The sequence below is a fragment of the Scyliorhinus canicula genome, chromosome 9 (assembly GCF_902713615.1).
Source record: "Scyliorhinus canicula chromosome 9, sScyCan1.1, whole genome shotgun sequence".
NCBI classification, from domain to species: Eukaryota; Metazoa; Chordata; class Chondrichthyes; order Carcharhiniformes; family Scyliorhinidae; genus Scyliorhinus; species Scyliorhinus canicula.
The window spans coordinates 24837986-24852487 of NC_052154.1; the positions used below are offsets into that span (position 1 = coordinate 24837986).

Genomic DNA, 14502 nt, shown 5'->3' on the forward strand with positions numbered 1-14502 from the left:
GCCAATAACTTAGCCAATACTTTCACTTCCGTGTTCAACAATGATAAGGGCCTATACGACCCACATTCCACTGGGCCATCCCCTTTGTCGGGATTAACATAATTACTGCCTGCGTCATAGTCTCCGGCAGCTCCCCTACTCCCGCACTTCATTAAATGCCCTCAACAGATGTGGCGCCAAGTCTGCTGTGAACTCTTTATAAAATTCAGCAGGGATTGGGCAGCACAGTGGCTAGCACTGCTACATACGGCGCTGAGGACCCGGGTACAAATCAAAGCCAGAGTGGAAAACCTGCCTGACCCACCCCTTCCTTAACCTAACCTTGTCCTTCACGCGGATGTATGTCTCCTACAGAAAGACCATCCCTGCCTTCAAGCTCCTATCCAATCCCTTCGAGTAGGAGCTGCCCTGCGTGCGACCACTCACACCATGGCCGCCACTGAAGGTCATACTGAGCAAAAGTAATAAAATTGGCATCTGCAATAGAATGCATTTCAGTTTTTTTCTGAAAAAACACTACTAATCAAGAGATTTTATTATTCACAAGCTCACTTTTCATCTCCACTAACTCTGACTCCTTTTAAATGAAGTATCATTTAGCAATATCAGAGAAGCTTTGTTCATTTATATCACAAGTGACTGCTTAAATTAAAAGTAAGCCCACTCTGCCATTTTTTTGCAGCTTCATACCAATGATTTATAGACTTGCTAAAATTCTGTACTCCCGCTTTACTAAAATATAAGCCCTTTTCATAAAATAATTTTTAGACAAATATATTTTTCAATACTATAACTGTTAGACATGTCAGACCAACTTATAATGAACACTTAAAATTAGTGCGCTGTTTTGCTCCACACAGAATTTTGGATTTGTTTTAAATAATTCAGCAGCACAATCACATGGCATAATAAAGTATAACATTCAGAATGTTAATTTACTAACATATCAAAAATGGAAAAGGAAAGGATTATCACTATCACCTTTTAAAATCAACACTAGTCATCTGTGCACAATAATATTGGCTTTCTCCTCCCTGTGCAGAAAATTGTTAATTACTCTAACACAGGAATTGCAGTGCAGATAAATGCATAGATCAAAAGTAGAAAAAGTATGCTACAGCTCAACTACCTCTGTTCTTATACAACAGATTCACATTGAAGTGCTGAAAGTGCAGCACCAGGTTGATAAAACACAAAACATTCTGCTTAAGTTCACAAATGTAGCGGGGAATGAAAATTAAAACCTTCTCAGGCAAAAGGTGATATTGGAAAGGGTTGCACAATTAACAGAAGGTGCTTCTTTTGATTGCCTAGTTCGTATTTTTTTAAAATTTAGAGTACCCAATTCATTTATTTTTCCAATTAAGGGGCAATTTAGCATGACCAATCCACCTAGCTTGCACATTTTTGGGTTGTGGGGGCATAGTTCGTAATCTCAGATGATATACTTTCTGCTGATGGTTTTAACAATATATTACTTTTGCATTCTTAACAACTGGCTCAACAACATCACTGACCGAGGCTTGAGCTGCAGGCTTTAGCCGAGATAAAAGGGGATGGGAGCTCGGAAAAGGATATTGATACTGTGTAGCAAAGTTACAGGGAAATTTGGAAATTACAGATCAGCTATGTCATAAGAAGAAAATAAGTGCAATTTAAAAAGATTAATTAAAATAACAACAATAATCTTTTTTAATGTCACAATGAGGCTTCCATTAATACTGCAATGAAATTACTGTGAAAAGCCCCTAGTCGCCATATTACAGCGCCTGTTTGGGTACACTAAAGGAGAATTCAGAATATCCAATTCACCTAACAAGCACGGAACACCCGGAGGAAACCCACACAGACACGGGGAGAATGTGCAGACGCCCCATGGACAGTGACCCCAGCGATAATCGAGCCTGGATCCCTGCCGCTGTGAAGCAACAGTGCTAACGACTGTGCTGCCGTGCTATTGTACAAGGCATTTACTTTTCCCCCCCATAATTAAGTGCATTTCTCACTCAGTTAAAGGGGATGTTCGTGCTGCTGAGTTTATGATACTGGTGGAATGTGACAAATAATAAAGCGAATATTATATATTTGCATCGCCAAGGAGATTGCATGGCTTTTGGCTAGGATGGCTTTTTTTTTTTTAAATTGGAGAGACTAAATGCATCACAATTGTGTGCAACAGGTTAAATAGAATAGAGGCTCTTTTCCTGTTCCACCATTGGTCTTATATCCCAAACTACATACAGTAGTTCAAAGCATAAAACATCTCAAAGGTTTTATATTACTGTCTTTGGAAAGTTTGCAAATATTCTAAAAGTACGGATGGAAGAGTTTGGGTATTCGGGCAGAATTAATAATATAAAAAACAAAATTAAATTTGGGGCAAATGGAAGATGTTACGTTAGAATACGGTGTGCTCCATGAGGTGCAGCCATGCAGTCATTTTGTAAAGGTTTGCATTTCACCAAGAACCATCAGTTGACATCAGGCAACGCTCAGTTCAGCAACCGAGATTAAATTCTGCTATGATTCTGCTTAAATTTTATGAGTTCTAGTCATAGTCAAGATGCAAATACTTTGGGGTTTTCAGATCAGTCATTTCTTTTCGTGAGAAACTTCAAGCAGAGCATTACACTACTTCTGCTTAGAATTGATGGTACAGAAACATATTTGTCCCATGCCAGCCAACATGCAAATTCTCTCCTTGCGTTGGCATGCCCCTTGTGTGTTGTTTGGGGGGGGGGATTTGCGAGAGTTGGAACCATTTGAGCCTGAAACAGAGCAGTGAGTCAATATGTGGAGTGTCTACTACTGTTCTTTAGGTGTCAACAAATGGGGGGGGGGGGGGGGGGGGGCACACAAGAGGGTTGGAAGCAATGCAGGGCTCAGATTTACTATCTGATTCCAAAGTCGTGCCTTCTCCAGGGGCTCCAGACCACAACTCATTTGAGCAGCTGGTGAACTGGTCAAAAAGCACTATCACCCAAAGTCATCAGTGATAAAGCAGCAATATAAATCAGATCTCCAATGAGAAACCCAGGGGGAAACGCAACAATGTTCATGGCACAGTTTAAGGCGGTTCGCCGAACAATGTGGAATTCGGATTCGACACTCAACGAGATATTCAGGTAGGTTGGTTTGTGGTGTGAATAACCTCATCCTACAGAAAAACTCTACAAGTAGAACCAGAACTTACCTTGTCAAGAGCGAATAAGATCCAGAATAGAAAACACTGAAAAAGGTGCACGAGTTGCAAAGCCTGTGGGTTGGAGGAGGTCATGGCGGGAAACCTTGGGTAGTCGGGCCGTCAGGGATGAGAGCGCTGAAAGCACTGAGGTCGAAGAGCAGTGAGCAACACAGGGTCCAGAGATTACAGACAGTTCAGTCTGGAGATCCAGAACTTAGAAGAATGCTAGGGTGTGCGGGGAGAGCACCCCCAGAGAGGTGCAAATTTAAATATGCAAGGTGTTTCGACTGTAAGATGCGTGGAGCGCATTATAATTAAATGCAGACTCAAACAAAGCCTACCAAGGAGTCCAACAAAGACTTTGGGCATAGTTTAGAAATAGACACCGAAGAAGAAGACAAAGTTTACAGAAGTAACAATATTTAAGTGAGCAAGTCAGCCACAATTGTAATTGTATTAATGGCGAATTGTTCGGCGGCCACTAAGAATGGAGGTGGATTGAGGAGTCTCTCTGCCATCGTCATAGCATTTCAGATATTTTTGGTATTTGCAAGGTGGGATTCAGCCCCAACGCACAATGGCCAGGTTTGGTCACATACAACAAGTATACAAAATATTGGGCTGGATGTGAGTTATAAAACGTGAACACATCTAGGTTTGGAGGACATCATAATCGATATAACAGAGAGTCAAGTTGTTTGTAAAAGGTTATCAACCAAGCTCACAACTCATTCAACATTTTACACTGCAGAAGCTATTTTAAAACTTATTCACGAGAAGTTTGGGATCTTGTGTCTCCTGTTGGCTTTGAAATCAACTCAATACCTGACTACCTTTTTTGGCCATTCAACAGAATGAGAGGTTACAAACAGCAAGGCCGAACTGCATCATCCTATGGGATTATATGCAGCATAATTCCCTCGGTATATTTTGTGTAGTAACAGTCCTGTATCAGAGTTGGACTTGACCACCCTTTTCTCATGCAGTGTAAATTGTTGCAGCCTTTGAATTTTGGCATTCCTGATGAGTGCGAGATGAAAAGCTTCGACAACAGTTCTCTTTTTTTCAGCCAATACTCGAGTTCCGTACTACCAAATGATTATAAATTTGATGGTTGCAATTTTATATGCAGAAAGTGAAAAGGGGTAAAGGGTTCGGAACAGAGAAATGCCCATATTTTGCAGTCTAGACATACTGCTTGGAGAGGTTGCCGAATGAAAATTACTGGCTGCCTGATTTTTTTGGTGCAAAAGAACTGAATCAACATGAATAGAGCATTGTACATATGCAGCAGCATATGAATTAAACAGTACTGTTGCAAATCTCTGGTACTGAAAGTTACTATAGAACTTCTGGAAACTTACATATCCAAATTCAATTTAAACTATAAAGCTCTCCTTTAACGACTGGGCAACATTAAATTAAAATTTAATTAATTAAAATAATTAAATTAAATTAAAATAATTAATACTGTCTCAGAAATAAATGTGAATTCATCTTCTATTGCTCTGCACCAATAATTTAACACATCTCACTACAAAAAAAAGTTAAAGGGTCAAACATTTCTGTTGTGGTTAAATTATATTTGGTAAACTATATTATGGCATGATGCCCAGCAGTATGGGTCACATGGATGTTTCGTGTTACTCTGCCCCATCATGTTGCATTAGGTACATCCCAAGATCGCCATTTTAGTGGCATTTTAATTGTTCGAGCATAAGTTAAGTGCCCTTAAATGATGGTAGCATAGTATACTGCATAAGGTGATGAGTTTGTGGTACTTAATCTGGTAATATACACTTAGGTTTCAATACAAAATTGATGTTTATGTATTCATGTTTAACCATTATGTAAATAAACATCTTCAGAAAACACTTGAAGAGATGTATTCAAAGTCTCCTTAGACTTGATGTTGTCTCTTTGTTCTCCCTCCTCCTATAGGTAGTGATTCATACTGAAAAACAGTTTAGGCAGATGATGTCTCTTTGGTACCTCAATTAAGTGAGGACTGTGCAGTGAAAGACAGTAAACTATTTCACCATGGACACCACCAGAATTATGCCTGATTCCTTATGAGGGTGTAATCCATAGTGCACTTCCCAACAGATCACTGACGTTTAGTCCTAGTGCTGGATACATAGCAGTTTCTTTTCCTTTGTGCCCCAGGTACATTTAAGACAAATCCAATCAGGCCTGCATGTCTCTACAACACGCTGAAGAGATTATTGGACAAGCTCTAGGTCCAACTGAATTTGGCAGCATTAATTCAACAAAGGGTTCAAACAACACACTGCCATCATTTTGCTTCAGAAGATTACCTAAGCAGTTGCCAAATCACTGCTTTCCGCCATACAGAGGACAGTGATCTTATGAAGTCTTATGTGAACACCAGCGACTAAAAATAAGCCATAGAAGCAACAACTTTTATTCTACATGAATACAAGTACACACTGGGCAGCTCTTATCCATAGAGCAGTGCATAGATACAATGTGGTGCTTAGCTAGTCAGAACCGAAACAGGCCAAATTCAATTCTGGATCTGTGCTAAGTCAGCCAGTCTCAGTTGGGCAGCAAATAAAGACACAACAATTGCTCTCCACTTTATTCCCCACTTTCAGATATAAAGGGAGTTAAATTCAATAGGGATGGTTTGTTTTAATAATTTGCCAATGACACTTAGTGTATGTGTGCGGATACATACATGCGTGCATATAAGAATGGGGACAGGGGCTGGCTTGAATTTAATGCTTTGTAAGATCAATTAAGCTGCTGGTACTCACTGGCTCAGCTCACACTATTGGAATTCAGTATTTAAGGCTTGTATTTAGCCAAGGGTACCAGAGGCTAGCAAGAGACTGCAGAAATATATCATAGCACAAAATCACCATATTCAGAAGAGATGCAACGGGCGAGGAAAAAATTTAAAAGCCTAAATGCTCGGTAGAGTGTAATGGAGCCTGAAGAGTTAATATGAAAGAATTATAGCTGAAACTGTTAAAGCCCTATCATTCATTCTTACAACGCATGATGAATATAAGTGAATATCTTGATGGCGTGCTTAAAAAAAATGCCAAATGCAATTTTGTGCAAGTGAACCCAACTTGTTGTATGTTAACGCAAATGACAGAACATTCAAACAGCAGTCAGCTGTCAGGTACGTACGTGACCTCACCACTATGTTACATTTTGTAATGCACAAGCTACAATTACACTACGATAATTCTATTTGTAACTACTCCCATAAAATCTGACAGGCCTGAATACTGCTTTTTTTTCAAAAAATTGAACTTCCACAGATAAAACAGAAGGTATACGCTAAGTTGAACAGCACAATTTCATCACAGGTGGGGTAGCCAGTTAACACACAAATGAGTTACTATCAGCACCGTGAGTGTAACAATCTGCATTTATGTAGTGCTTCTTACATTCAGAAAGATATCTCAGTTAATTTGTTGCAGTTAATTTGACACGGTGGCACAGTGGTTAGCACTGCTGCCCCATGGCACCGAGGACCCGGATTCGATCCCAGACCAGGGTCATTGACCTTGTGGAGTTTGCACATTCTCCCCGTGTCTGCGTGGGTCTCACCGCCACAATCCAAAAGGATGTGCAGGGCAGGTGAATTGGCCATGTTAAATTGCCCATTAATTGAAAAAAAAGTGGGTACTCTAGATTATACTCTAAAAATTATAATAATTAAACAAGAAAGAGGAGAGGAACATGTTGGAAAGAAATTAAGGTGACAGAATGGAGAACTTGAAACTTGACACAAGGCAAAGAGAAAATTTAGACCAAGTTCTAAAAGGGAGGTGACAAGACAGAGTGGAATGGATGGATCATTTCAGAGGGCAGGAGTATCCTGTAGCGCAATGCCTACTTTTTAAAACCATGCAGCAAATAGTTAATTAAGATGGTAAAGTTTCATGTATAAAGTACATTAATGTGCTGGCAGAGATGTCTCTGGGATAGCACTGCAGTTTATACCCTACAATGCTGTCAGTTCATAATTTATAGTTTCATGTCAAATAACATTTTATGGAAATAACAAGTGTAATCATCCGTGGTTTTAAACATACATGCATCTGCTGAAAAAAAAGACTGATTTTGCCGAAGCTTTTTATCTTGCCGTCACCAGGATACAATGCAAGAATGCCAATGGTCAGTTTCCCCCTGATGTTGGGTATTCTTGCAAATTGGACCTGATGAGTGCAGATGACAAGCTTCAACAAGTCTTCTTTCTTCAGGAATACTCTTTTGTACTACCAAACAACTATTGCACGCAATGTGATTTAGCAAAACGTTGAAAAGAACAATAATCTTGCTTATATAACGAATGGAAACTGCTTCAATTTCATGTCAATGTGAAACTTTACAGCAGAGATGTAACGTTCTTCGACAGGTCCAGTAATTATTTTGAAGTTGCCAACTATTGAACTTGAATGTTGCTAGGAAGTTAGGTGTAAGACATTAACTTAACAATCGATTAATTCTAACACTAACAACCTTATCCCACTCTGATGTAGCCAATCTATAAGACACTTCAAAAACTGCTATCCTCATCCAGAAATGAACAGTGGTCAAATCTAGGCTTTCTGTAACCAATTCTATTGCCCATCAGTTCCATCACCCAAGTGTGGAATTGGTGCTGTATGGTCCATGCAAGCTGGACATACAATACAGCCACTTTTCGCTGCTGTTTGTTGAAATTTAATTTTCTTTTTGCTTTTACAAGCCTGAACTTTAAGCGATAAGTTATTAATTAATGCAACATTTTGTATCAGAATGACTGTTTAACAGTGAAAAAAATAAAACTTATTTACAGTTTATATCAGTACTTTTACATGAGAACAGAGTTCATTCTCACTGGGATAGTAACTATCTCCAGAATTATTTTTTCATTTCATTTCATTTCTCAAACAGCTACCTTCTTTTCAGATTTGTACCCAATAAATATCAATTTATGATTACTTTATATTAGGAAGCTGAAGATTTGATTTCACTATCCATTAATGGCTTGCAATTTTAATTCTACAATTAGAAACACCATAACTGAGCCTTCAGAAATTAAGGAAAAAGTGCAACCGTCCTGGTTCACAATGTGTGTGATAATGCATTGCCCTTGCAGGATATATTTTTAGCTGTGACCAATCTGTCACAATGAGAGATATGACCAATCTCAATGAGAGATATCAGGCGTTGCAAGATTATCCCCCATTATGCCAGAGAATGTATTGTCCCTAACTGGTATAACCACTGACCATTTCTATTATGGTCCACTTGGCCCTACAGAGGGAATATGCGTATGCGAAAAAGACCTTGTGTAACTGTAGTCTGAAAAGTTTGCAATTTGCAATCCGCAGAGCTGCGCAACCTGTTCTCCGAGGTCTGATGGGAGTAATGGCTTGGTATGATGCCAAGTTCCTGTACTTCTTGCCGTAAATTCTCTGACAAAGTCATACTGTGTGCCTAGAAGTAATGAAGGTAAGATGTCAAGTTACTGCTTTTTCGGGCACCACTGGGAGCAGTTTCATTGACTACGCGGTGAAGCAAGTGTTCTCCCAAAATAACTATAGTTAAAAGCCATTTAAATAAATACGGAGAAATTTTTGCCACTTAAAACATCAGAGAGAACATTTATGATTGACGCTCTTTTTGTGGTAAGAAAATGCAACACATGATCCGTCTTCCTAAATATTCCACTGCAAAATTCTTGCTTTCCAGGCAAATTGTTCGAAAACAGCCTTTATCTACAGTCCAAATGCAGGACGGCACGGTGGAGCAGTGGTTAGATTTGCTGCCTTACATCCCTGAGGACCGGGATTCGATCCCGGCCTCCGGTCACTCTGGATTTTGCACTCGCCCGTGGTCTGTATGGGTCTCACCCCCACAACTCAAAAGATGTGCAGGGTAGATGGACTGGCCACGCTAAATTGCCCCTTAGTTGGAAAAAATATAATTGGGTACTCAAAATTATTTTTTTTCATAAAATCGACAGCCAAATGTATTTTATAGTTACATTAAAAAATAAACTCCAAAATGTAATTAGTAGATTAATTAAATGAGCAAAAGGTACTTTCAAGTACGCAACTTTCATCAACCCATTCCATCGGCAGCTGGGAGGTGGGCAAAAGTGACAGGAAGTTTTTACTTAATTCCTTTATCCAGAAACACACCCTTTGTCCAGCAGTTCTCTGACAGCTTGGTCAGCTTTCAATATATGGGATATGAGCATGAAAAGAATCTCAGCTAAGAGCAATATCCCACCACTTTGTAATATAGGATGATTCTATACCAACATAATATTCTGCCTTTGAAAATCAGGTTGAATCCAAACTTTTAACGACCCAGACACTTACCGGTGTCCAAATCTCCAATAACGTAAATGCTGGCACCAATAGGCACAGCACCATATACAAAGAGGAGCTTGTTGGGATGCACAGCGACTGATCGGTCAAATATATCCATCTGCAAACACATATCATGCATTACTGACAATAACGGCGTGATCAGAACTGCAAGTGATGTTTGGTTCATTTTGATTCTATGTATTATGAAACAGGATCGTTGCAAGATAGTTTAAATGTTCGTTTAATTAGAGTGAGCATCAACAGCACGAAAAGATAAAAAGGGTTCAATAATAATGTATGTCCTTTTTCTACAGGTTGTGCAATGATTTAAATTCACAGCAACAAAAAACATCAATCTATGCAGGCCTATAAAAAAACGTAAGAAATAGGAGCAGGATTAGGCCATTTGGCTCTTCAAGCTTGCTCTACGATTCAATACTATCATGGCTCAACTACTTGAATTCAACTGTCTCAGACTATCCTCATATCCCCAAATTCATGCAATATTAAGGTATCTGTCAATCTCGCCTCGAGTATATGATTGAGTGATTTGAGTATTTACATCCACAGATGATTTATTGTGTTTTTTTCTTCTACAGCACACAATTGAACAAACTAGTTATGGTTAGTTGTCTGGTAAGCTGCAGAGAATACACACCTAGAATGCCAAAAAGATACAGGTCTGAGTGAATAGTTTATTACGATTGTCCTGGAACAGAACCAAATCACACAGAAATAAGCGTTTGGAACTGACCGATGAGTTAAATCACCCTACTCAAGGTTCTGAAAGGGTTACAAAAATGTATCACAGAAATGACACATCTAATGCAAACTGCATCACTGTGGATCCAAAATTACAGAAAATTACGAGGTGATTCGTACCATTATGCAGGCCATCCCATCATTTACCTCCTCTCCTCATTAAAGAAAAAACACATCAATGGGGAAACACTCCTGGACCAGACTGCAGTTTTTACTTTAGCCATTGGCTTTCTAAAATATATTTGTTCATGGGATGTTGGCGTCTTATTATTCATCTCTAACTACCCTTGAGAAAGTGATGGTGAGGCGCCTGCTTGAACTGCAGCCAGTTCATGCGGTGCGGTTACAACCCATAGTGCTGCTAGGGAAGGAGTTCCAGGATTTTGACCGAGTGACATTGGAGGAATGGTGATATATTTCCAAGTTGAGATGGTGTGATACCAGGAGGGGAATTTGCAGGTAGTGGTGATCCCATCCATCTGTTGTCCTTCCCCTTCGAGGTGATAGAGGTTGCAGACTCGGAAGGTGCTGTCGAAGGAGCCTTGGGGAGTTGCTGCAATGCATCTTGTAGATGGTACACCACTGCTGCCACTGTTCGTCGGTGGTGAAGGGACACCATAACCCTTTATTCTTCAAGAAACTATTTATCTTTGTCTTGAAAATATTTAATGAAGGAGCCTCAACTGCTTCAAATGCTGTCTTGATGTCAATGGCAGTCACTCTCACTCTCGAGTTCAGCTCTTTGTCTATGCTTGGACTAAGACTGTAATGAAGTCAGAAACCGTGCAGCCCTGACGAAATCCAAACTGAGTGTCAGTGAGAAGGTTATTGTTGACTAAGTGCTGCTTGATAGCACAGTCGACAACACTTAATTTGGCGATGATCAGTGCTGCACCACGGACCTTTTAAGGGGGCGGACTCAACAGACCATTTGACCGGCTTGGGGTCAATCGCACGGTAACGAGTAACCCCGGGCAATAGGAAAACCCGGATAGAAGAAATTCTGATTGAACCCATCGCCATTTAAGAATGCCAGAGGTGAACTGTTACTTACAGAAACCAGAAAGGGGGAAAAATAAGAGAGGTAGCCAGTGTGAATAAAAAGAAATCCAAACCACTGTCAAAAATGTTCCTTCACAAGATACAGGACAGACACAGGTAGGAAAACTCACAGGAGGTTGTAAAGGCAAATGTGATACAGGATTTATTGAATCTGGCAATAACCTTTTTAGAAAAGTCAATAATTTCACTTATAACTTGTGAACTTGTCGTGGCAAAAGTGTACTGACATTGTATTACATGAACCATTAAATTAAATCATTCTTAATGTAGCAGGCAAAATTATCTGTCCCAAGCCTCCTGAAATGTATGAAAAAAAGGGAGGAAAACTCGAGCAATTTACATTTTAATTATTTTGTCAGAATTTATGCCGTATAATGCTATATCTTCTTTGAGTCGTTCAGACATGCATTGATTATATTATAATCCAACAATGAAGACATCATTATGCACCAACTGCATGGAATGTCCTGACCATACAAATAATTATCCTCATCTCATTGATAGTAACCTTTAACTGTAAGTCACAGTAGAACGAGATAACAACAGTCATGGAAATAACAATTTATACTGCACGGCGCAGTTGGATAAGAACACTGGATGTCACTTCAATATTTAATAAAGCCATAAATTGTCCTTTTCCGTCTGGATTTTGGATCGCGTCCCCATGCAAATATTGCGAGTAGAACAAACACATTTAATCTGAAGTTAGTTAACATTCAAAGACATTCTATTCAGTTTTGGTAATCTACTGAGTTTTTAATTAAAAATTAATGACCAACCATAAAATCATTTTTCATTTATAATTCTCATGTGGCATCGTTTCTGCAAGAAAACTATTTTATAACATTGCTTGCAAGGTCATGGCAAAGAGTGGGGTTCTTATGAAATGAACAGGTGAACTGAATATCTTCTCCACCACCCATCATTTTCAAAACGACAACAAATCTCCTTTCTTGTGACAATAATAAAGATTATTATTGTTAATGCATGAACCAACAGAGAGTTTGGATCGACTTCAACAGGTTGCAGGCTGCATTCTAACTCCACAATTCAATTTGCCACATGGTTGTGATACCCTCTGCTCCCATTCCGAGCATTTCAGTCTCTTAAAAGTTTAGAAAATTGCCAAAACAGCACTGTTGGTGAAATCCTGGGGGTGTGGTGATGGTGGGAGTCCCAATGTTAGGGATATTTCCTGGCTTTCTCTCTCTCTCTCTTCCCCGCCCCCCACCCCAGGAGCCAGTAAAATTCCCCCCATGATTTCATTTACCAAGTGGATTCTTCTCTCCTCCATAATAATTGCATCATTGTGAGAAGTCAGATTCTATTTGCCAAATTTGAGAACTAAAAAAAAAAATCTCAAAAGGTTATTTTTATATTAACAAACAGTATTTAAAATAAGGGACATATTTGTTTTTGAGGACCTGATTATAATAACAATAATCAGGCAGGGTGCAAACAGATTGCCAGTCGCTACCAGGTGCAAGCAAAAGGGAACATTCGCCCAAATGCATTTGCGATTGTGTTCAGAACTTTACTAAAGTCTTATTAATGCAAAATGAATGGAAATCAAACAAGAACTTAGTGGTGGCCAAGATTCCAATGATTAAGCAGCAAATGCTGTAAAATCACCATTCTTTTGCCAGGACTGAAAATGTCATTGTAGCCTCCTTTCAGTTGACCGGGCACGGCAGATTTACACATGCCAAAACCCTCGTTATATTGAAATCATTTTCTGAAGTTTTGATTGCAATCCTTTAGCAGTAGACCCACAAACCAACTGAAATAGAAGCGGCGTGTATATGTGTTACAATAAAAATGAGAGAAATATTTTTGTAAATCCTTTATTTCCAAGTTTAAAATAGAAAGGAAAAAAGTCTCATAATATTAACCATGATTTCTTGTAAAATCATACTTTAGAATATCCAAAGGGATTCTATCTTTGTTTAAATTAAATTACGGGATATCTTGCTGGTTAGGCCAGTATTTATTGCACATCCCTCGTTGCCCTTCAGACGGTGGTGGTCAGTTGCCTTTTTGAACTGCTGTAGTCCCGGAGGTGTAGGTACACCTACAGTGCTGTAAGGGAGGGAGTTGACACAGAGACAGTGAAGGAGCAGCGATATATTTCCAACTTGGGGTGGTGAGTGACTTGGAAGGGAACCTCCAGATGGTGGTGTTCCCAGGTATCTGCTGCCCTTGTCCTTCGAGATGCTAGTGGTCATGGGTTTGGAAAGGGTTGCCTAAGAAACCGTGGTGAGTTACTGCAGTGCATCTTGTAGATGGTACACATGGCTGTCACTGTTCGGTGGTGGTGGAGGGATTGAACATTTGTGGAAGGGGTACCCAATCAAGCCGGCTGCTTGTCATGGATGGTGTTGAGCTTCTGGAGTGATGTTGGAGCTGTGCTCATGCAGGCAAGTGGAGAATATTCCATTACATTCCTGACTTGTGCCTTGTAGAGGGTGCACAGGCTTTGTGGGGTCAAGTCGTAGGATTCCTAGCCTTTGACCTGCTCTGGTAGCTACAGTATTAATATGGCTAGTCCAGTTCAGTTTCTGATCAATGGCAATCTCCAGGATGTTGACTGTGGGGGATTCAATGATTGTAATGCTGAGACATGTCAAGGAGCAATAGTTAGGTCCTCTCTTGTAGGAGATGGTCATTGCCTAACACTTGTGTGGCACGAATGTTACCACTTGTCAACCCAAGACTGGATATTGTCCAGGTGTTACATTTGGACATGGATTGCTTCATTATCAAAGGAGTTGCGAATGCTGAACATTGTGCAGTCATCTGTGAGCACACCCACTACTGACCTTATGATGGAAGGCAGTCATTGTTGAAGCAGCTGAAGATGGTTGAGCCTAGACACTGCCGAGGAACTCCTGAAGTGATGTCCTGGAGCTGAAATTATGGACCTCCAACCACCGTAACCATCTTCCTTTATGCCAGCTACAACCAACCAAGAGTTTTCCCCGATTCTCATTGACTCCAGTTTTGCTCGGTCAAATGCTGCCCTGATGCCAAGGGCAGTCACTCACCTCACCTCTGGCATTCAGCTCTTCTATCCATGTTTGAACCAAGGCTGTAATGAGGTCAGGAGCTGAGTGATCCTAGCAGAAACCCAAACTGAACGACCAGGAG

General features: G+C 39.9%; 1 protein-coding gene across 1 annotated transcript in view; it reads right to left on the bottom strand.

The window, feature by feature from the left end:
* Nucleotides 1-6728: 6728 nt before the first annotated feature.
* The window catches only part of LOC119971160 (gigaxonin-like), a 58615-nt gene continuing 50841 nt past the window's right edge, over nucleotides 6729-14502 (bottom strand). The window contains 5 exon segments of the mRNA XM_038806356.1: nucleotides 6729-8505; nucleotides 8508-8567; nucleotides 8570-8650; nucleotides 9541-9603; nucleotides 9606-9649. Coding sequence (XP_038662284.1) covers nucleotides 8468-8505; nucleotides 8508-8567; nucleotides 8570-8650; nucleotides 9541-9603; nucleotides 9606-9649 — 286 coding nt within the window. The 3' untranslated portion in view covers nucleotides 6729-8467.